The sequence below is a fragment of the Thamnophis elegans genome, chromosome 10, assembly GCF_009769535.1.
Source record: "Thamnophis elegans isolate rThaEle1 chromosome 10, rThaEle1.pri, whole genome shotgun sequence".
NCBI classification, from domain to species: domain Eukaryota; kingdom Metazoa; phylum Chordata; class Lepidosauria; order Squamata; family Colubridae; genus Thamnophis; species Thamnophis elegans.
The window spans coordinates 25,124,214-25,146,302 of record NC_045550.1 but is presented as its reverse complement, the minus strand read 5'-3'; the positions used below and the strand labels follow the sequence as shown (position 1 = coordinate 25,146,302).

The window sequence follows — 22,089 nt, the reverse complement described above, 5'->3', positions numbered from 1 at the left end:
ATTTAACCACATGAATTTTTCCTGTTTAAAAAAGTTGTACTACAGCAATTAGTGCATGCTTCATAAATGCATGCCAGTTGCCAAACCTATGAATTTTGACGATGTTGCTATGGAGGTGCTGCAACAGTTGTAAGTGTGAAAAATTGTAATGAGTCACTTTTTTCAGGGCTGTTGTAACCTTGAAAGGTCACTAAACAAATGGTTGCAATTTCCTGTACTGGAAATTCACCTTGAATAATTAAGTTATCCATTGGGAATTAATGTGTGCATATATGGGGGTGGAGTGGCAATGGAACTGAGTACCTCCCACCTAAATTTTCTTCTTCCTGAGTCATTAATAAAAATTAATTTAGGCATTTGAGTCATTAATAAAAGGATGTTATTGAACACCAAGTTTGGCCTGCACAACCTGTACAGTTACTTGGTAGTTAGACTAAAATTTTTGAACCCAGATCATGGATTATATTGTGGTTAGGGAATAGCATATTTAACCTTAATTTATAATCAACAGTGGTCATAGATTTTTGCTCACCAAACCCAAGGTCTGGTCTGGTCTTCTGGCTTTTTTACTTGTGAGCCAAGCGGTTAAACTCAGTTATAATGCAACCTATTTGGACACAAAATTTGTCCAAGTCTCATTTCTTAAATCACTTTTTGAATTACTTTTTTACTGCTTTCAAATATTAAGAACCTTTGAAATTGCAAGTTTTATGGCATTCATTAAGAGAGTTTCCTTCAGTTCTTAATGAAGTGTCAGGTAATGAGGACTTAATAGCTGCCAGCTGATATAAGGTTGTAAACTGTAAGCTGATGCAATGAGGATGATTCAGCAATACATGCCTATATATAGGTGGCCATTAGAGGGCGTTTTTCTCTCCCTTGACTTACAACAGTTAGTGACCAGTCAAGGTTGCAACAGCACTGAAAAACTGACTTATGACCAGTTTTCATATGACTGTTGTAGCATCCACATGGTCACGATCAAAGTTCACATTCTTGGCAACCGACTCATATTTATGACAGTTGCAGTGTCCCAGGGTCATGGGATCATCTTTTGCAACCTGACAAGCAAAGTCAATGGGCAAGTAGGATTCACTTAACAAGTGTGTTATAAACTTAAGAACTGCAGCAATTCACTTAACAATTGTGGCAAAAAGAGTGGTAAAACAGGGAAAAATGCACTTAACAACTATTGTATTTTTCGGAGTATAAGATGCAACCTTTTCCCTCAAAAATGAGGCTGAAAATCTGGGTGCGTCTTATACACTGAATACAGTATTTTTTTGCCTCCTGAAACCTCATCACTTCACCAAAATGGCCATGCATAGCTTTTAGAAGCCTTGCAGAGTGCTCCTGGGAGCTGGGGAGGGTAGAAATGAGCGAAAAACGGGCTGTTTTTTGCTCAATTTTGCTCTCCCCCCCAGGAGCACTCTATAAGCTTCCTAAAGGCTATGCATGCTCTTTTTTTTTTACAAGAATGGGCCCATTTTTTGCTCATTTGGGGGGGCACCCCCCAGGAGCACTGTACAAGCCTCCTAAAGGCTATTCATGCCCTTTTGGGGGGGGGGACCAGGCCAATTTTTGTGAAAAACCAGCTGTTTTGGGGAGGTCTACAGAGTGCAAAAACTTTTTTTTAATTTTCCTCTTCAAAACCTTTGTGTGTCTTATACTCCAGTGCGTCTTATACTCCGAAAAATACGGTATCTCACTTAACAACAGATAGCTCAAATATGGTCATAAGTCAAGAACTAATTATAGTTCACAATATATTGTAGATACAGTTAATAGAGTATTCAGTCTGGAAAGATTTTGTTACAGGTATGAAACAATAAAGAAAACAGAGAGTCAACATGTCTTATTCGTGGTTTTGGGCCTGACAACCTTTCTACCATAAAGCCTATTATTGGAAATTTCTGGATTCTTGTCCACTATTTAATTGGTTCCAGGTTAACCTGATGAAAAAAGTCGAACAATAGCTTCAGAAGTGAGGAATCAGTCACCATTGTTTCCATTACCTACTCCTCTTCATACAATTTTAATTTAGACATTACTGTGTGGAAGAAGAAAACTGAAGTCTGCATAACTTAACCCTAATATAAATAACTGAGGGAGAATTACAGTGGCCATCATTGTGTTTAAATTACTAGTCTTTCTACTACTGTACATGAAAAATAAAAGAGCATAATTTTATAGAGAAATATGGTTATCTCTTCTCCAGCATATTAACTAACCTGAAAATACAAAATCTGTTTACAAGAGAAAATCACAGTTGTCTCTCTTTTGGGATACACCAATTTCTTTTATTCTTTTATTGGAATCCTCTAGTCGCCTGGATGATTACAAAACTGGAGCCAGTTTATGGTCCTCTCAGTGGGGTTTTTGATACCTTCCCCAATCTTACATGTTTAACATCCCTCCAAAGCATGAAAGTACAACTCTCAGAGTTCAAACAATTCCTTTTATTTTGCCTTCTTAATCTGTATGAGGTATAGACAAGCATCCACATTACCCAAATCTAGTTATCAGAAAGACCAACCAACTAATGTTTATGTGGATACATCATTTTCTATTTATTAATTAAACAAATCAATAAATTATTTTTACTTCAAAGTCAGATGGCATGCATTCAGTGGGATGTCTGCAAACTTTTTAACACTCAGCTCCCCTCCTCTTGATATTACAGTTATTATCAAAACTCCTGTGGAACTCCATGCCACAGAAGTCAAAAGTCCAGGCAGCTCTCAACACAGAAGAGTTAGCTGCTTATCTCAGCATCTGTAGAGCTCCCTGTAACAACAGTCAGATCTGAGTAAGTGTGGTCACTCAGGGAATAGTTACAAATTAGAGCTGTCTTTTTGCTGCCATCTAGTGGTTATCCGGATTTCTTCAGCCCAGACTGGAGCCTACACCTTCCAAGATTGGGCAAGTACCAGTACCTGAATTTCAGCATGCTTAAGGTAAGGACAGCAGCTTTTTAAAAAACAACTGTAAAGAAACTGACAAGCCTTCAAAAGGAACAGAAATCTCTGTAATCTCTGGATGAATAAATACTGCACATGTCTTTGGATAAATAAATCCTCTACCTAAGACTATATTGGAAAAAGTCAATGCAAACTCTAATATAACAATTGAAAAAATAAGAATTATTCTTAGATCTCTGCTGAAATAGAAGGCTAAGCAGATACTGATTCACAATATTTTAATGAAATGATTTTAACTACATACTATTTTACTGTGTTTTATATTATGCATTTTAAATTGTTGTAAGCTGTTGAGTGTTTATACAACAGAAAGATGGAAGATACATTTAATATTAAATAAACATAAGGGAAATGAAGAATGTCTCTGGATTAAATTCTAAGCTGACTGCCACTATAACCTATCTTCAAACTATGTATAGCTCTTTACTGCCATCAATACTGAACAAAGCGTCACTTTGGAAAGGCTGAAACTAACACAACATTTCAGATATGAGTTGTTTTTAAAGTATATTAGAATTGAGAACTCAGCAACTGCAGATTTATCCTATCCTTTCTTCCCAGATGCCAGTTTCTCAAGTTCTTTTTCCTGGTTTAAAGAAGCCTTTGAAAACTGTATCTGAAAAGGGAAAAATAATTTAGCATAAAGCTTTCAAGAGCTAAATAACTGTGTTGTGCAATGCATCAGAGGCTAAGCTATGAGTGCATGTTGATAGACTTGTGCTGACCTCCTGATTACTTCAGATCTAATCAAGGCTGCCAAAATCTATGACACACCCAGACCTTTTTGATGTAGATCAGCAATGTTGCTTTCCATTTATTCCTCTTTGTAGGAATGCAAAGAGAACAAAGACATGTGTTATTCTATAGCTTGCTATAGTATCACCTATGAGCTGGAGATACCCAGGAAATTCATCTAAATAGTTTATCAGTAGACCATGTTCTTTTTAGACTTTAAAGAAAAATCAAAATCATTACATTTTCACAGGAAATCCATGTTCAAAAATCCCACACTGTAAATTCTACTCTGTGATTTGAATTCAGAATGGAGCTAAAATGACTATATGCAAGCAGCTTGATGATAACCACATTTTTTCCTGTTGACCCAGCCATGCTGTTTGCATTTCCAAAATTATGGACAGATTGTCCTGGAGAATATCTTTGTGTTCAGTCAGAGTTGACAACAACTTGATGGCACATAATCAGTCAATCAGTTGGATCAGATTAGCCAGTGAAATGTAACTCACTTAAAGGTAGCTTCTTCTCCTATAGCTTAAATAAGTTGTATCTTTGGAAACACTGTTTTACTTTCTCCAGTGTGTCTTTTGTAAACTATTTTATCTTGTGTCATTTTTCTTTATAGCTGTGTTGACTTAATTCTGCTAAGAAGTTGGTTTTTCTAATCTTGAATTTCTATAAAACATGTGACTTTGTCCTCAGTGTGAGGCTTCTTAACATCTAATCAAAAAGCAAGTGTCATTCTTCTTTCATCTTTATAGATATTGTGTATACTCTGAAGCAGGAGTATACACAAGCAGATAATTTGGACATTATTTCATTGGGAACTGTGTATGAAAGATAATTAATTTCCATTGTTTTCCTATTTTTCCTCTCCTTTTATATCTGAGCAGCCCCATTTTTAATAATACAATCCTTATAAGGAATACATTTTGTTTTACAGTATCCTTGAAGTGGCATTTTTTCTTGTATTTCCAATTCAACTTACATATTCTCTAAGTACTTCCTGCTGGGTAAATTCATTATAGAAATGCACCATATAATGAGAGTAATTTTTTCCACTATTAATGAATATAAATAGCATCCTATCTTGTAAAGGAGAATTACTTCAATGTTTATTACTTGGCCAAACGATAATATAGTAAAACAATTTTGAAGTTATGTGCAATTTCTTCTGAAAAGTTAAGAATATTTTCTAGCTTTCCTTTTCCCATTCTGTAAACATAAAGCTGGATTTTAACAGTAAAGTACTACTTTCTATCTGGTTTGCCAAAATGAGCTCATGCTTGGAAATCTCTTTCATACCACCAATTCCTGCTGAAGGATCTGGCTCCAGTCAGCAGGAACCTTGTGTTCCCTATAGGGCCTCCTTTTTATGTTTTTATTACAGCAACTCCTCCCATGACATCTCCTCTGTGATTTCTTTGTCCTTTGCTAAAACTGCTGGAAAATTCCCAACCGGTTTCTTCACCAGACATAGGCACTATGAGACCTTAGCTAATGACATCATCTTTGCCTCTGTGCATTTTCTATAGGATTACAACCATCTAGAATGGTTTTTCTAATTGAGTTGAAGAAGACAGTTTCCTGGTTCCAGAGAAGGTGTAAGACTATGAAAAAAATTCCAGGTTATCTTAAGTATGCTTTACTTGTGTTTAGCCATTATTCCCATAATATATTAGCCTATTATGTCATTCATTCATAGAGAGGGTGCTTGCCTAGCTCTGGAATTATTATATCCATGTAAGAATCTGCTCTGGTCAGCCATTTAAAAATACATTTGATAACGAATAGCATATCCAAGGCAAAAGAGGCATACAATTGACAAAATACTCTAAAAGAAAGAATAAATAAATAAAAATATCCTATGCTGCAGTCTAATTCTTAAAAGAATGGTATAATTCTAACTTTAACTCTAGTTTATCAAGTCTCTGGATTTTTTTTTAAGTAAAGGTAAAAGATTGGTCAAATAGGCATATTATATCAAAGCACTCATTCCCCCCCCCTCTTATACAGAAGCCTAAAGAGTTGGGTATATTTTTTTAAACAAATGAAATTTTTATATTGACCAATCCTTTTCTTGAAATATGATACATATTCCTTCTCATGATTTATGTAGTCCAGGGAGGTATTAATCTGAAAAGAGGTGTATTGGCAAAATTGTGGTGAATAATAATAGAAAACATTACTCTTTAATAACAGTATAAAATGTATGTCCCTCCATTATTTGTTTAGGGAAACATAAACCAAACCCATTAATACTCAACCCCTTTGGTTCAACAATTACATTGGCTGCAGGACATGCTGCTAAGTAAGAAATCTGCCCTGAAGGAATCTACCATCACACAGGTTTACCCTCAGTTGGACTAAATAATTAATCAAAGCCTATCTATTCATTTTTATGTAAAGTTAAAGATATGAACCAGAACATCTATAAAAAGGCTTTCTACAAGGCCTCTACTGAAATTATGAAGAAATAGAATATTTGGTGATTACTGTTAAGGAAGTATCAATCATTTTTCTGATGACAATATCAAAATAATAATTCCTTACATGTAGTTTATGATTTATTATGAATACAGGGGAAAAGTTCTTACATGTACAATATAAGTGTATACGTATGATAATTAACAAGTGTTCGTTTAATTTTGCCACTTTTAATACCAGCATTATATTAACAGTTTTTAATCATTTCATGTTTTGTTTTTGTTTCAAATCAGAGTTGAAATATCTTAAATAGGTTTCTTAGATATATTATGAATATATTCAGTTATTTGTTGATTTTCTGCTTTCTATTTAACAAGTAATTGTAGGATGTTTCTCTTAGGAAAGATTTAATCTCAGCAAAAGGAAATCTGGAAGATGTACTAAATTTTGAAAGCAAAAAAGAAAACAGATTAAAAAAGGTGAATCAGAACCCAGAAAGATAGATGGAAAAAATGTGAAAGAGTAGCATACAATGATCCTATAGAGCAGGGGTCACCAACCTTTTGGTTTTAAATTTTAAATCTCGTGGACTACTAATATGAATTCGTGACGGGATGGGGTCCTTCAAGCACTTAGCTTGGCCACCTGTTAGAAGAGAGAAGAGTCCAGGGGTCAACCCTAGGTTTGCTGTCCATTGCAGCTAGGAATCTCAAATACGGCCAAGTATGAATGTTTCTCTTGTAGCCAGCCCTGGCGCTAAATTGGCCTCCTGCAAACTCTGTCATTTGAGAAGCCCAGTTGAAGTTTCGCGCACTGCTCACAGAAGCACCTGGACTCCTAGGGAGGAAAGTGCTGGAGCTATTCAACAGGCAGCCAAGTTAAGTGCCTGAAGGACACCATTCTGTCAGCGAGTGGAAGTAATTGCTTTAGCGGACCATATCTGGCCAAGGGACCATAGTTTGAGAGTTCCTGATTTAGTGCAATATAAAAAAAATGCAAAAATGCAAAGATTTTTCTGTGGACCACCAAAATTTTCTTGCAGACCAGTGGTCCACAGACCACCAGTTGGTGACCGATGTTATAGAGCACAGATTTAAGGACTCATCAGTCACAATTAAAGTGATGGTGAACCTATGCCACGTGTGCCATAATGGTGTTGGAAGAAATGTCCTTCTGGGTTCGGCTCCAAGTGGGGAAAAAGACACTGGAGACATGGAGGCTGCTTGGAAAAATGGTTTTAATGGTGGACAGGAACACATGGCTTGAGCCCTGAACAGAAAAGGTGATCACATACTTCAATGTTGGTGGAGAAAAGAGAAGGGAGGACTGAGTTGCTGAGTCCCTGGTTTTATGCCCTCTCTGGCCTTTGATCTTGATCTTGTATTCTGATTGGTTGTCAGACTCCCATGGGCCCATGCAGGGGCAACTCTCTAGGCTGCGTTTTGAATCCAGGTTTGGTTGAGTTCTCAGATGCCATGTGGCGAGTTGGGTAAAGGGCCAATATTATCATGCCTTAATCCCATCACTCTGGAGCTGAAAGGAAAAACTCTTTATTATGTAAAGTGGACTAGCTCAGGCTTTAATGGCTCATTGACAAAGGGGGATGGGCAGGAAGCTGCAGGCAGCTATTCTGTCTTTTAATAATGTTTCTTTCTTTTCACATCCAGAGAAATATTCTGCCTTTTCAATATTTCCTAGGATATTTCATTTTTCTGGGAGAGGGCTGGATGATAACTTCCTACACAAGGATACAGCTTTTTCCTAGAAAAAAAAGTTGATTAAATGAGAGACAGATTTAAGGGACATTTGGATTTACAGATCTCAGAATGATTTGCAATAGATTGAATATTTCCTAATCACTGCACACTTTTCACCTACAAACCAATAACCCCATTCCCACTGTGAATGAAGTATCAGTTTTTTTGTGGAAGAGCACTGTGAGCCTTAATCACTTCTGGAGTGCCTATTTGCCCACCTATGTATGTCTTATCTTTTTGTACCTGGCTTCACCTAGTAAATCTATGGATTCTAGTTCCTAACAAAGCAGAGCCTACTAACCAAAAATCCGCTCATCCTTGGAAAGCAGGCTTTGCAGGCAATCTGGAAGAACCTTCACTTTGTCCTTTCCAGAAATATTCCCGCGAAGCCCAGTGCATAGGGAGAGCCTGAACTCGTCGGAATATGGGACAGAAAATTTCTAATTAAAGCGGAAATTCGGATTTTTAAAAAGTACTGCCTCGGTGAAAGGGAAATGAGAGGATTTTTTTGCTCTTTTTCTTTTTACTTAATCTAAATCACAATTCGCGCCCCCCCCCCCAAACCCCAACCTGCGCACAAGTGAAGCCTATATGGTGCCTCTGACTGCAAACATGCCTGCACGCCTGCAAACGTGTCAGCACATGTCTTTTTCTGAGCGCGCCGCTCGCTCGCGCGCGCGCGCACTCTCACACACACACACACACACACACACACGGAAGCGCGCATCTTGCCTTGCGTTCCCTCCCTTCCCTTCCGTCCCCTCCCCTTTCCTCTCCTTGCGCGAGCCCGCCTAGGGTGGCTACTGTGGCAGAGATTGGTGTGTTTTTCTCCATCTGCGTCACATGGCTGCCCCTCCCCCCTTCTCTCTCCTCGCCCTTCCCTTCCCTATCGCGGCTCGCCACTCTACTCAGGTCACTTTGACAAGCTCGCGCTCTCCTCCTCCTCTTCTTCTTCCTCCTCCTCCTCCTTCGCCGCGCAATTAGCATATTAATCAGCCCAGCGGTCGGATTCCGAGTCGGTCGGAGCGCAGGGTCGTCTCGCGCACAGCCAGGCCAACGCAAGCTCAGCCCTGCCCAGCCCTGGACTCGCCGACGAGCGGAGGGAGAGAGGCATCGGGCTGCCCCACTTACTGCGGTTGCTGTGCTTCCCGGCGGGGAGGCCCCACAATCGGGGGCGGCCTTGCCTAGCGGTTGGGGTCTCTCTCAGAGCGGCGGATGCCAGGACCCGCCGAGCGGGCACGTCGCACCTTTGCTGCGCCAGGCCGGGCATGTGAAGATGTCAGTAGGCTGTGCATGCCCAGGTGAGTCTCGGCGCGCGGAGAAAGAGAAGGGCTGGGGCGTACATCCTTTTTGCGAGTCCAGGGACTCTCCTTCCTCCTGCCCCTGCCCGGGCCCCTCTGCAGTTGGGAACAGTCGGTGGGAAAACAACCTCGGAGCAATCTTCCTTCTTCCATGAAAAGACAAGGGAGAAAGAAAAATGGCATTTGGGAATTTAGGTTTCCCCAACAAGCACGGGCGCAGGAATTCGGTTTTTTGGCAGTGGGGGGGAACCTGGTATCGGTTTGGGATTGGGGCGCGCAGTGTCTATGCTATGCACCGTTTTGCTTGCCGCTAACTGTTGGTATCAGTTGGGAAAGAAGTCTGGGGTTCCTGAGGGGTGGTAAATATCCGTGGAAGTTACTATGGAAGGGGAATATCCCTGGAAGGGGCGGCAATCTCCGGGGGAAGGAAAGGAGGACTGGGGGACTAGAAGTATGTTGCAGGTAATCTGAAGAGATGCTAAATTATAGATACCTATACCCAAATTACAGAAATAGTTAAGAGGGGGACCTGTCCTCAGTTGGTCCTATTCTCTAGGGCTTCTCTGCATGGGCAGAGCATTGGCCAGGAGTGTTTGTGTTGATAGCAGAAGGATGCAGCTGTGCTGAGTTGCTGAGTTTTATGTGATCTGGCCTCTCCTTCAAGGTGGACTTTAACATCTGAAACATCTCTTCAGTTGAGGATCATGAATGCCCATTATGGAAGGCATGCCAATTCTCAAGGATGTGGTTATTGAGTTTGCTCTGTTTGTGTCAGGGCAAAGCTTTGCTCCCCAATGGAGGAGGAGCTGCCTGAAGGGATAGCTCTTTGCATTGCTAAGTTGGCCTTTGTGGCCTGGGGGGAAGATGATGATAACATCTGTTTATGTGGAGGATGGACAAGCATCTTCCACCTTTAAGAAATGGAATCTGCATAGCTTTTAAACATGGTTGGCATAGATACAAATTCATCATTGCTGAATAGATTATAATGTACTCTATAATGGCTCTTTCACATGAAACTTAAGGAAATGCTACACTGTTAGCTTAAAAAAAGCTAGCATTTATCTTGAGTCAAGCTTGACTCCTAGTGACTTTATGGACAGGTCTTGATTGTTTGCTTGGCAACAGCATGGAAGCATTCTGTTGTTGTCTTCTCAATTGATGCAACCTTGCAATTTCATGGTCATTTCCCATCCAAGTGTCAACCAAGGCTAGCCTTGCTTACTTTCCGACATCATCCATGACAGTTGGATACAGACATTATGTGTTTCTTCCACTGCCCCACAACTTTGCTCCTGGAGCTTTTGGATTATTTTAAGCTTCCTGGAGTACCTTAAGCCTCCCACAGTGAAATAGGTGGGAAATAAATTTAATGAATAATAAATAGTACTAGAGTTTACTAGAGGACATATAAATATAGAGAAGATTGAATTTAGGATGAGATATTTTCCAAAATTGGGAAATGCAATTCAGGTATTAGTCTTCTTTAGAAACAGGATTATTTCAGCTTCTCTGCTTGAAATAAATGAACTATGCATTGTACAAGGATAGATTAGGCCCTTTTCAACAGGCAAGTCTGACATATTTAGACGCCTTTCACTCCAGGTATGAGGGATGATCTCCTCTACTGTAGGTTGACAGAGATATGGTTTCTTTCTGTAAGAATTCCTGCAGTTCTTGAAGAGCATTCGGCTCCATGCTGAGATTCTGCCAGCTGTGTAACATCCAGGTAGTACTTCCCAAGTTGTCTGTCTCAGTGCATCATGTTCCTTGCTCCAGATATAGGTAAATTCCTATAGAGCAGCACAACCATTCCTCCCTACCAGAAAGCCAGAACCGCATGCCTGCTCTGATGCTGGATATTTGAGTGGCTCACCTCTCTGATTCCGCCATTGCCCCCTACCTGTTGTCTGGCTGAATCTATTTCCTTAGCTTGCAGCAATCCCTGCTTTAAACAAGTCCTTTCCTTTCCTGTTTCCCTTCCCCCACCACCACTGCCACTACTACCTCCTTGTCCTCCTCCTCCATCTCCCACTGGAAGCTGCCAGAGCTGCTGCTGCTTCCTCAAGCAGAAAGTCACGTGTTCTCCCTCCAAAGCCAGGCCAAACATTTAAAGCACCAGACACAGCATGGGCTTCTCCCCCTTCCCCCACCCAACTTCCTTTCACACTTTTCCAGGATTTCACCTCTCTCTCTCCCCCTCCCTCCTTGCCCATTGACTGAAATGGGGGATAGCAGGATAGCTCATGGAACCAGCATCCTGCTCCCAGGCTGCAGCTTGGACATACTTGATTTCGCTGAGGGAATTTCACATTTATACTTGCTCTGTGAGCTTGAGGTTAATTCTTGCTGCATCTGTAGCTAAATGCTCACAAATGTCTGTACAGGAAAATGCCATTATTGCTATGTTGCTTTTTAGCTGAGCCTTGGGGAGGGTGAAGGGGCTGCGATGCAGCAAGGATTTGATTAAATCTCACCTTCCTACATCATTGCATTTGAAACAAACGCTGTGTTGTTACTATGCCATGCCCCACATTATGATGTAATCATGTTTATAGATAAGGTATTATAATTGTCCTGGGATTCAGAGGGCCTCCTATCAAATCAGCCTGCCAGTTGAATGTGGCCTTTTTTTAAAAAAAATGCAAATAAGAACCAAACTTCTGGGTTTATATTTTTGTGTATGATTTTCCTTCTCAAATTGAAGCTTTCCTTGTGATTTTGCTCTGGAGTTCATGACAGACTGTTTATTGGAACGAAGAACAAACAAGCTCCGGTTCTGGCTTTCTGCCAGCTAGAAACATTTAATGAACCTCTCATGTGGCTGCTCTTCTGGGGAGGGGGTGCATTAACTTGGAGGAGTTTCCAGCTGTGGGTGTCTGCCTTTAAAGAGGAAGCAGTGGCATTTGTAAGTTATAACAAAAGGGCTGCCTCCATTGGTCATTTCTACATATAGTGTAGCTCTTCTCCAAAGGATAAGGCAAAGCAAGTTCCTCATCGTCATTCTTTAGAGTGGAGGAAAATGTTTGATTCCAGAATTTGACCTGTTCATTTGCTTTTTGCTTTACAATTCTCCAGTTTCCTAAATTCAGATTAAAAAAAAAAACTTTTCCATTTTTAAAGGGAAAAGAATGGCAAAAGTCTAAAATGCAGAAGGAGGGTATAACTGATTGAAGCTGGTACTGGACAAGCTATCCCTTTGTCACTGTTCACTCAGGGAAGCTGCTCTGTAGAGTGCATGATGATTTCCATGCAGTGAGGGAGGACTGTAAGAATTTCTACAATTGAACACAATTGAGCAGGAGTAACTTCAGTTCAAAGGGATTGCCATGGCTAGTTTTCTCTAAAACCATTTTGATGGATTGCAGTGAGTCAGGCAAAAAAAGTCTGCTTGGAAAATAATCAAAATGTTTAGATTTGTGAATGGTTTTTTTCATGTTTCTAATATGAAAAATTGACTGACAATTTTGAATTCATTGTATATCACATGGTTATGTGCTGAATCTATTTTCTAAATGCATTCATTGATCTACAAGTATCTGTACTATAATATTGGTAGCTTGATTATCTGCTTCTCTAAACATTAATCTACAAGATATAAGCTTGTCCTCTGGGAATAGTAAAATATAGGAATGTCTACCTTGATGGAAAAGTATAAAGATAATGCTTCCAAACTCAGTACCGTATATACTCGAGTATAGGCCGACCCGAATATAAGCCGAGGCACCTAATTTTACCACAAAAAAACTGGAAAAGTTATTGACTCGAGTATAAGCCTAGGGTGGGAAATGCAGCAGCTACCGGTAAATTTCAAAAATAAAAATAGATACCAATAATGTTTTTGAATATTTATTTCAAAGAAAAACAGTAAACTAGCGGTGTATTCAATGAAATACTTCACTCACCTCATGATGCTGACGTCCCGCTGTGATGATGATGTCCCGTGCAGCCGCGGGAGCGATGTCCCGCCTCCTATGACACACGGCACAGTGATTCCTATCATTGGATCACTGTACCAGAGGAGGTGGGACATCGCTATGTGGCTGCTTGCCATAACAAGGAGGAGGTGGGACATCGTTGCAGAGCGGCAGGAGGGGGAGGAAGGGGAATCGTAAGACAGCCCTGCATTACATTAGAACGTGAGGAGGGGGGATGGTGCGGTGCGCGCTGCGCGGCAAACTGACACAGAGGGAGGGGAAACTCACAGGGGCACTGGGCCATTCACGAGTGTCACCCAGCGGCATGGCCCCGCCCCTTTTCTCCTCCATTTCGGGCAAATTTTTCACTGACTCGAGTATAAGCCGAGGCGGCTTTTTTCAGCCCAAAAAGTGGGCTGAAAAACTAGGCTTATACTCGAGTATATACAGTAAATCTGCATACCTCTAAAGATTTTGATAGGCATGTTTTTCAAAGTGCCTTTGAATTTCTTCCTCAAAATTTCCCTCTTAGGCATAATCAAGGGTTGGTTAGATCCTGTAACTCTGGCCATTGTTGACAGGATACTTTTTTTTTAACCTTGAGGTAAAACTTACTCTAGCTTTTTGTTTGTGTGCTGCTGAGGATTTCCAAGTTAGGATTGGGCTACAAGAACTTTTCTCTTTTAATGTAAAAGTGTCATATATTCCTGAGAATTCAGATAACCTTCCTCACAAAACTTTTCTTATATTTTCATATTCCTCTATGTTTTTATGAATTAGCATGAATTAATTAACATTCTCTATGAAGTGGAGTGGGTGGATTATAATGCATTTCGAAATAAAAATCTTTAAAGGGTGAAATGGTAAAGAAATATCATATTACCTTATTTCACATCACACACAAAAAAACCTTTATGGTATTATGAAACCATTCCTTCTTGCTTGCATTTTCTTCATTGGCAGAGTATGTAATGCTGTTTACTTGTGCTATTCTACATTACTATTAACTATGTGGTTGTTTACTTGTGATATTTTTATTTCTCTTCATGCATTTACTCAAATTTGCTGTTAATAATGCATTTAAAATATATTTTAGAGCTCACATTTGCCTGGCTTTGTTAAAATTGATGGGTACAAATAACTGAAGCTGCTTACCTGTCATGTATCTCTCATTTCCACTATTCATCTGATATGGATTGTAAGATTGCAGGATTAGTGCTCAATGTTAAGTTCAGTGTGAAATCACAATGATAAATACATTTTCAATTTACGAAGGAAGAGTAGTGCCTGCATTGCAGTATTGTGTCCTAATGTGGAGGCATTCTAGATTATTTTAGTCTTTTATCCTGACTTTATAATCTCAGACAGAAAATATGACTTGGAGGCATTACATTTTAAAACTGAATTGCCAGCAGCCATACTGGAAATTATAGCTGAAACTCCTTTCTTTGCAAGTCCCACCATCACTTTCATAAGCAGAAAATAAAGACCTGCTCCAGTGGTTGTACTGTATTCTTTGAAAGGAATACCAATTCTAAATTATTTTAATATCTCTGAATTGCTTTTTGTTCTGAGTTGTCAAGATGGGTTAGGAGAGAGATCATGGAAATAAAAGTGATCCATCCTTTGTTCCTTTTCTTATAGTATTTTTAAAATATATTTGAGCAAGCGAGAGAGCTTGAGTAAGTTTCTGCGTAAGTAGAAATTCTTACTGAGCAGTGATAGGCAAATAGCAGCTCTCTAGTTTTGGGGGACTACAATTTAGCGCTTACAATTGTTTACCATCATTCATGCTAACTAGAGAAGCTGTAGCTCAAGTCCAGAATACTTGGAGGCCCACCACATTGCTCACTCCTCTCCAGAAATGTATTTAAGATATTCTTTGGTTTCCAAATTTTCAGCAAATTCCCCTCCCTTTTTTTAAGGACCAGAAGCTAAAGTTTGTTTTAAAAGAAAATGAGATTCCCAATCTGAATACAATGCACAATAAATAAGAACTTTCTCCTCCAGTAAGGAACATACTGAGATATAATTTTATTTCCTTTTGAATCAGAAACTAGTCTTAAAAAGAAATACTAGCTTTGTTTATTAAGCTCTTTAAAGGTTGAAATACCGGAGTGACTTACATAAGTCTATATCCCAATGTTCTGAGTGTTACTTCTTGAAACTAGTATAAACTACATGATAATTTCTGCTGATAGCACTAGGCATGTTCAAAATAAGAACGAGGCAATGTTAACCTACTTTTGACTTTGGCAGGCATTCTAGCAAATAAAAGATACTGTGCAGTTTAACATAGTCTCCATTATTGCAATAAATGGGTTAGGAAATCACTTTTCCATTTGGAGCTACTAATCACTGTTACAGAAATGCCAAATAGAAATGAGGGAAGCACACAGACAGCTCCCGACTTGTAAATGACAAAAAATTTAAAATAGAAAGTATGAGGAGAGAATTTAAGTAGATTAATGTTGTTCAATGGATAGCTGTACAAACACAAACTTGACTTAGGTTGTTTGACAAGAAAAGATCAGACAATATATTTCCCAATGAAGTAAGCCATGACCTAGCTAACTTTTCATGTTGCGCAGCTAAAATTGTCCACTAATTCTAATAAATTCCTAAAATTGCATATTTTATACAGCACATTGAATAATAAACTTATCTCATTGGCTTAATTTACACAGCATTCTGAAACACAACTAGCCTATCATGTTTTAGCTTACTATGTTGCATAAACTTCATCAACATCAGTGTGCTTATATGATTTGTAAGAGAAGCACATGAATTAAATTCAAACTTTGTGGAAAACACATATAGAAACCGCGGAAATCTGCACTGCTTATGGATTTGAAAGAATTCAGAGTATGTGGGAAAGAGGTACCTGAAAAAACTCTGTAAATGAAATATTGACTGAGCAGTGTTGGGCTGTAGGGTTTAAATACTGCCTGTAATTTCACTAAGAGAGACAAATAATACAGCAAATGCTGATGTCCAATTTCTCCTAGCAGCGGACATTTAAAAGAGTGCTTGGCAAACCAAAAGGAAGGAGGTTTTTTTTATTATTATCCAAGCCACAGGATGGCAGTAGTTGCTGACAGGAATTTTCCCCCCCTTCCTACTGTCTCCCTCCCCCCTCTGCGAGTGCAGGGTCTGTCAACTGAATGTTGATCTGTTGGTTGTGACAGGAATTGACTGATCAACTTCTTGCCTGAGCCTGATATCCGGACTGAGAGAATGAGTAGCCCAAAGTCACCCAGCCAACAACTTGCATGCCTAAGGCAATATTAGAACTCAGAGTTTGCTGGTTTCTAGCCTGGTGCCTTTACCACTAGACCAAACTAGCTCTCAGATGCTGATAGGAATTGTTGCCCAGGAAAAGAGAATTGGAGATAGGACTTTGCTGCCTGCGATGGCCAGATTAGAAAAACAGTAGAATGAGGATGGAGACAGTAGGTGGTAAATGGAGGCAGGAGCAGTAAATATCCATCGGTGATGGTTGGTGGGAGATGAGAGAGCTAGATTGTCCATGTGTGTGGCTTTTCCTGCGTATGTTCAGAATTGGAGCAGTAGTTAATTGGGAACTGTCACATGCTGGGTGCATGTGAGACCCTGCCAGCCAGACTGCAGCAACTCGTTATACTCTGCTGCTTGGCTGCCTAGGGGATTCACCAGCCAATCACCTCCAAGAGAAATACAAAAGAGCCTCCTTGCTGCCAGCCTGGGGCTCACTCAACACCGCCTGGGTATGCACTAGTCTTGGGAATAGAGAGGGGATGGGCAAGGCTGGGGGAGGGGGGACTGCAGGAGGCAGGAAGTGCTTCCTATTGGGACAGGCTAAAGCTGCAGCAAACTGGAATTCCCCTTTACCATCCAGCTACTTCTCTTGCAATCACTCAGATTGTTTTCTGCTGAAAGAAGCTGATTCTAAACAAACTCCCAGGTCCCTTCGCGACTTGACCATCTGTCTTTCATAATTGAGAAGAACTTTCCTAAGCTGGCCTCCCTTCTCAAGAGTCATATCTGCAAAGATAAACTGACCTCTGAAAACCTATGCTGGAGCAGCTGGAAGAAGCAATTGCAATAGAAAAAATGGCAAGGGATGAAAGAGACTAAAACCCTCTTCTTTCTCACTACTCTCTTCTTTCTCACTACTCTCAATTTCCTACCCTCCAATGGAGCTTTGCTAGCTCAGGATTTAAGTTTACTTCTTAGTGGAGGTTGGAGGGCTAAGGAAGACATGCAAGCAATAATGGGAAGCTAAATCAGTTTTGGGTTTAAAAATCTGGCATAACACTAGATACAATGAAAAGACAACTGCATGAAAACAAAATAAACTATTTTTTATCATTATTTTATTTGTGATACAACAGTTGGTTCACATATGGCGTAAAGCCATACAATTAAGCTAAGTGGGCAGCTTTCCCAGGATTGGAAGCTGCAATTTGCATCTCCAATCAGCATGAAGGTCAAAGTTGATGTCACTGGTGAGAAAGGTGCCCCATTTTTAGCCTTGGAGGAATTAAGGGTAGGAATAGAGGCAGGAATCACTGGGAGACAAATTGTTCTCACTCCTACATTTAAAAAAAAACTTTCTTAGATGTTAGGGTATGGTCCAAATCACTGCTAGATTTCTGCGATTCCATTTTGGATTCTTTGGGAGGATATATGAGTGGAAATTGAAACAGTTTGCCTCCTGGTGGCTTTTTGTTCCCAATATCTTTTTAAGAAATAAAAAATGTGCTGCTGAAATCAGCCATTTTGCCACCTCTATTCTGACCCCTTTCTAAGCTTGTGAACCTCTCTCTTGAATGTGATTCCCAGGACAATTTCCTTCATCTGAATTCTTTTCCCTCTGGTATCCACACTTTTCTTGTGTTTTTTAGATTTCCTGACCAGGAATTTTTAATTTCCTCTAACTGCCGATCTACAACAATGAAAGACATTTTTAAATTTTGTTTTCATGTATCCTGCACTTTTCTCTATATTTTGTGTTCTTTGTCACCTAATCCTTTCTGATTGTACAGTGTTTACATACTTTCTAAAACTGCCACAAAGTCCCCTGTGTAATTATATTTTAGGGAAGCACATGAAATACCATAATACAAGGTAAATCAGGTTTCCACTGCAATATCACCAAGCAATACAAGGTGTTGATTAAGATATTGCTACCCCCAAAAATAAGACCTCCCTGGATAATAAGCCCAATTGGGTTTTTGGGCACATGCCCTAAAATAAGCCCTCCCCGAAAATATTACAACACAGTAGCAGCCATGAGGTAACCATATTCGCCGCCACCTGCACCTAAAAAATAACAAGACCTCCCCGAAAATAAGGCCTCTTAGTTCAGGGGTCAAAAGAAAATAAGACTCTTATTTTCGGGAAAACACAATAGTTATTTAGCTGATTAGAACAATGCAATGATAAGGTTGAAAGCAGAATAAATTTAGGATGTTTGACCCTTTCTGATCTAGGACCTTCCTAATGAACTTTAACATAGAGGTGAGAGAAAATCTCGTCTTGCAGAATTGATTACAATAATATTCTAAATGTTGTTCCTTACCTACTATAATATTTTCAAATATCCCAGATATGAATCCCAGATAGGTATTGCAGAACTTCGTTCACTACTGTATACAACTTTTTCATTGACTGAAATTTTTCATCATGCATGGTTAAGAGAAAATAAGATTCTTGTTTTATGTCATTCTTTAGCTATTAGCAGTCTTAAGGATGTTGTTACAACAGTAGTGTAGGTTTCTGTTTCTTTGCAAAATATGCTTTGAAGTTATAGTTCTATTAAGCTTTTGTCATGCAGTAATTATGACTAAAGTGTTATCACAAACTATTGGTCCTGATTTTTAGGTAGGATATGCCAGACAACAGAATTTCAAAAATCAGTTACAGTTGGTATGTTGCAAATGTATGGGGACAATGTGGACTGAGTTTCATTTTAACAAAATAAATAAGCTGACCGAAAAATTAAGGACATTTAGTTATGTATGACTAAAGAAAAGGGGGGAATCTGCACTTGGTATAAAATCTAGAATTTAGTGCTAATCTGATACCCTGCTGCATCCATATTTACACTGTGAAACTGGAAGGTTATTTAACTCATCCTCTGTGGTTTTTTTTTTTACAAATAATTTATGTAAAAAATCATGTTTAAGCCATGATCATTATCTCTGCACTGCATAGATATTCTTTCATTCTAATAACTGACTATAACTTGCAAATAAAATGATCTACTTATCAGAAATGTATTGTCCTACACCAAAATATTACATAGAAATAAGAATAGTGAGAGTTGTTCTGCCTCTTTTTGTAGCAGTTAAGCACTCCCAAAAAGCAACAATATTTTGCCTTTTTCTAGCTGAACAATGAACAAGAAATTTCTTTTCAGATGTTTATTCTGTGAGGAAGAGAATGCTATTTTAATATTGCCAGCCTACAAAGAAGTCTCTAACAGATTTTTAAAACGTTCTCATTTTTCCATGAATGGATCTCAAATAGTGGAAGTTACATTTCAATGATGTTGGTGTCCCATGAAGGTATTTCTATGGACCTTTTCCATTTTGTGAGAATCACATACACATATAAAGGACACAACAGTCACACATTCACCTCCTGCTATGGGAAAATGTGTATAGTGTTTCGATACATATGGTAATATTGAGCATAGAAACTGTATTGGTTTGAACTACAACTATTACATTAAGCAGTCCAGAACAGTCCAGAAGATTCTCAGCAACTATAAAAGTATAATTCCATCTTTAGAATATTTCTTTGCTGGATTTTTCCACTTCACCTTAAAATATTTGGTATAGTAGTTGGTGGGAAAATGATCAGAATAGAGCTGGAAGGGATCTTGGAGGTCTTCTAATTCAAACTTCTGCTCAAGCAGGAGACCCCATACAATTTGAGACAAGTGACTGTCCAGTCTCTTCTTAAAAACCTCCTGTGATGAAGCACCCAAAAAGTTTGAAGGCAAGCTGTTCCACTGGTTAATTATTCCATCAGGAAATTTATCTTTAGTTCTAGGTTGGTTCTTTCCTTGATTAGTTTCCCTCTATTGCTGCTTGTCTTGCTTTCAGGTGCTTTGAAGAATAGGTTGATTCCCTCTTCTTTATGGCAACCCCTTAGATATTGGAATATTATGCCACCCCTAGTCTATCTTTCCATTCAACTAGACTTTACCAATTCCTGCAACTGTTCTTCATATGTTCTCCATAGTGAGGGGGGAGGAGTATCCAGAATGGGTTGACCTTGTCCTCTCCTGATTGGATGAGTCAGATAAACTCTTTGGGCAACGCCCCCTGGCCACCAGGTATTCCCCATTATTTGACTCATCCACTCACTGGAAAGGTGCACCATTCTTCCAGTAATTTACAAAGGATTAAGGAAAATAAGCTTGGACTTGGTGAATCCTGCCTTCCTATATCGCGCACAGCCTCCTCCTGCAAGGACTGGACTGCCACAAGCCCCCTGGGGTGGCATGCTGTCCTGGCCACTGTGTGAGACGGAGTCACTCAGTGGGGACCTTTGCCGGGCAAGCAGGAGGAGAGGGCACAAGCCTCCTGAAGGCAAGCCCTTGCCACAGAGGTTCACAGGCACAGGAGCGCTCCCCCGCTCCCCTCAGGGGTTGAGCCACGAACCGCGGCTTGTTAAAACGCCCAGGAGGGCCTGCGCTGGCAGCAATCACCAGAGAACAAGGTGAGAGCCGGAGAGGTTCAGAAAGAGCTGTGGGAGGCAGGGGGAGACGAGAGAGAGAGCCTCCAGCGGCAGCGGCAGCTGCATGGCAGCCTGCAAAGGCACAAGCCATTTCCATGTGCTCCAGCAAAGAGGAGCTTTTTGAATTTGGAGCCGGGGGCCATCTTGAAACTACATAGTCCAAGATGGCGGCCCCCAGCAGCTCAGAGGAGGCCGGCAGGAGCCGAGCTCTCAGCCCTGCAGCAACAACATCGGAGGCTCTGAGGAGCCCTTAAAAAGGTTAGAGACCATTGCAGAGGCATTAGCCAAGGGCGGGGGGAAGCAGGCAAAGGCCAAAAGGAGGCATATCACCATCAAGGGGGTTAAAGAGGCAGGCGGTGGATCAACCCCTCCCCTCCAAGCCTACCTCCAAGATGAATCACAGAGGCAGCTGCCACAAGCCCGCAGCAGGAAGAACCCCCCTCCCCCCAAACCTGAGGAAAGATTGCCACTAGGGCAGGGTGGAAGAAAGGAACCCCTCCCCCCAGGTGAGGATTCCCTTCGGCTTTGTCATCTGGTGTTCCAGCAACCTTGCTGTCACGATTTATGCAAGCCCTATTCTGTCCTTTTCTGATTGCTTGAGTAGCCTCTTCCCTTTAAGGAAAAACTTCCCCTTTAAGGAACAGAAAGGGGGGGGGCGAGAAGCCTCTCAGCAGAAGGCCGGCAGCTCTTAGTAGCACAAGCTGTGTTTTTTTGTTGCTAATTCTTGAGGGCGGGGCTATGGTATTTGCCCCCCAGAGCCATTTGGGAAGAAGGGGGAGGAGAGGCCCCACGTGGCCCAAGATGGCAGCCCCCTGCAGCTGGGAGGACAAGCAGGAATCAAGTCCTTGCTGCTAAAGGCTGCAGCTCCATTGGAGGGACAAAAGAGCCTCCAATCAGATAGAGATTACCCCTGAAGGCCCATCCAAGGGTGGGGGCGACTAGGCAAAGAGCAAAATACAATGCAGTGCAATACTATACAATACAATAGCAGAGTTGGAAGGGACCTTGGAGGTCTTCTAGCCCAACCTTCTGCCTAGGCAGGAAACCCTATACCGTTTCAGACAAATGGCTATCCAACATCTTCTTAAAGATTTCCAGGGTTGAGGCATTCACAAGTTCTGGAGGCAAGTTGTTCCACTGATTAATTGTTCTAACTGTCAGGAAATTTCTCCTCAGTTCTAAGTTGCTTCTCTCCTTGATTAGTTTCCACCCATTGCTTCTTGTTCTGCACTCAGGTGCC

At 40.4% G+C, this 22,089-nt stretch overlaps 1 protein-coding gene across 5 annotated transcripts in view; it reads left to right on the top strand.

The window, feature by feature from the left end:
• The first annotated feature begins 8,705 nt into the window (after positions 1 to 8,705).
• LDB1 (LIM domain binding 1) overlaps positions 8,706 to 22,089 on the top strand; it is a 72,739-nt gene continuing 59,355 nt past the window's right edge. The window contains exon 1 of one of the 5 annotated variants that reach the window (XM_032225051.1): positions 8,706 to 9,201. In XM_032225051.1, coding sequence (XP_032080942.1) covers positions 9,177 to 9,201 — 25 coding nt within the window. In that variant the 5' untranslated portion in view covers positions 8,706 to 9,176. The remainder of the gene's footprint in view (positions 9,202 to 22,089) is intronic. The other 4 variants (XM_032225047.1, XM_032225046.1, XM_032225049.1 and 1 more) reach the window with 4 other exon arrangements.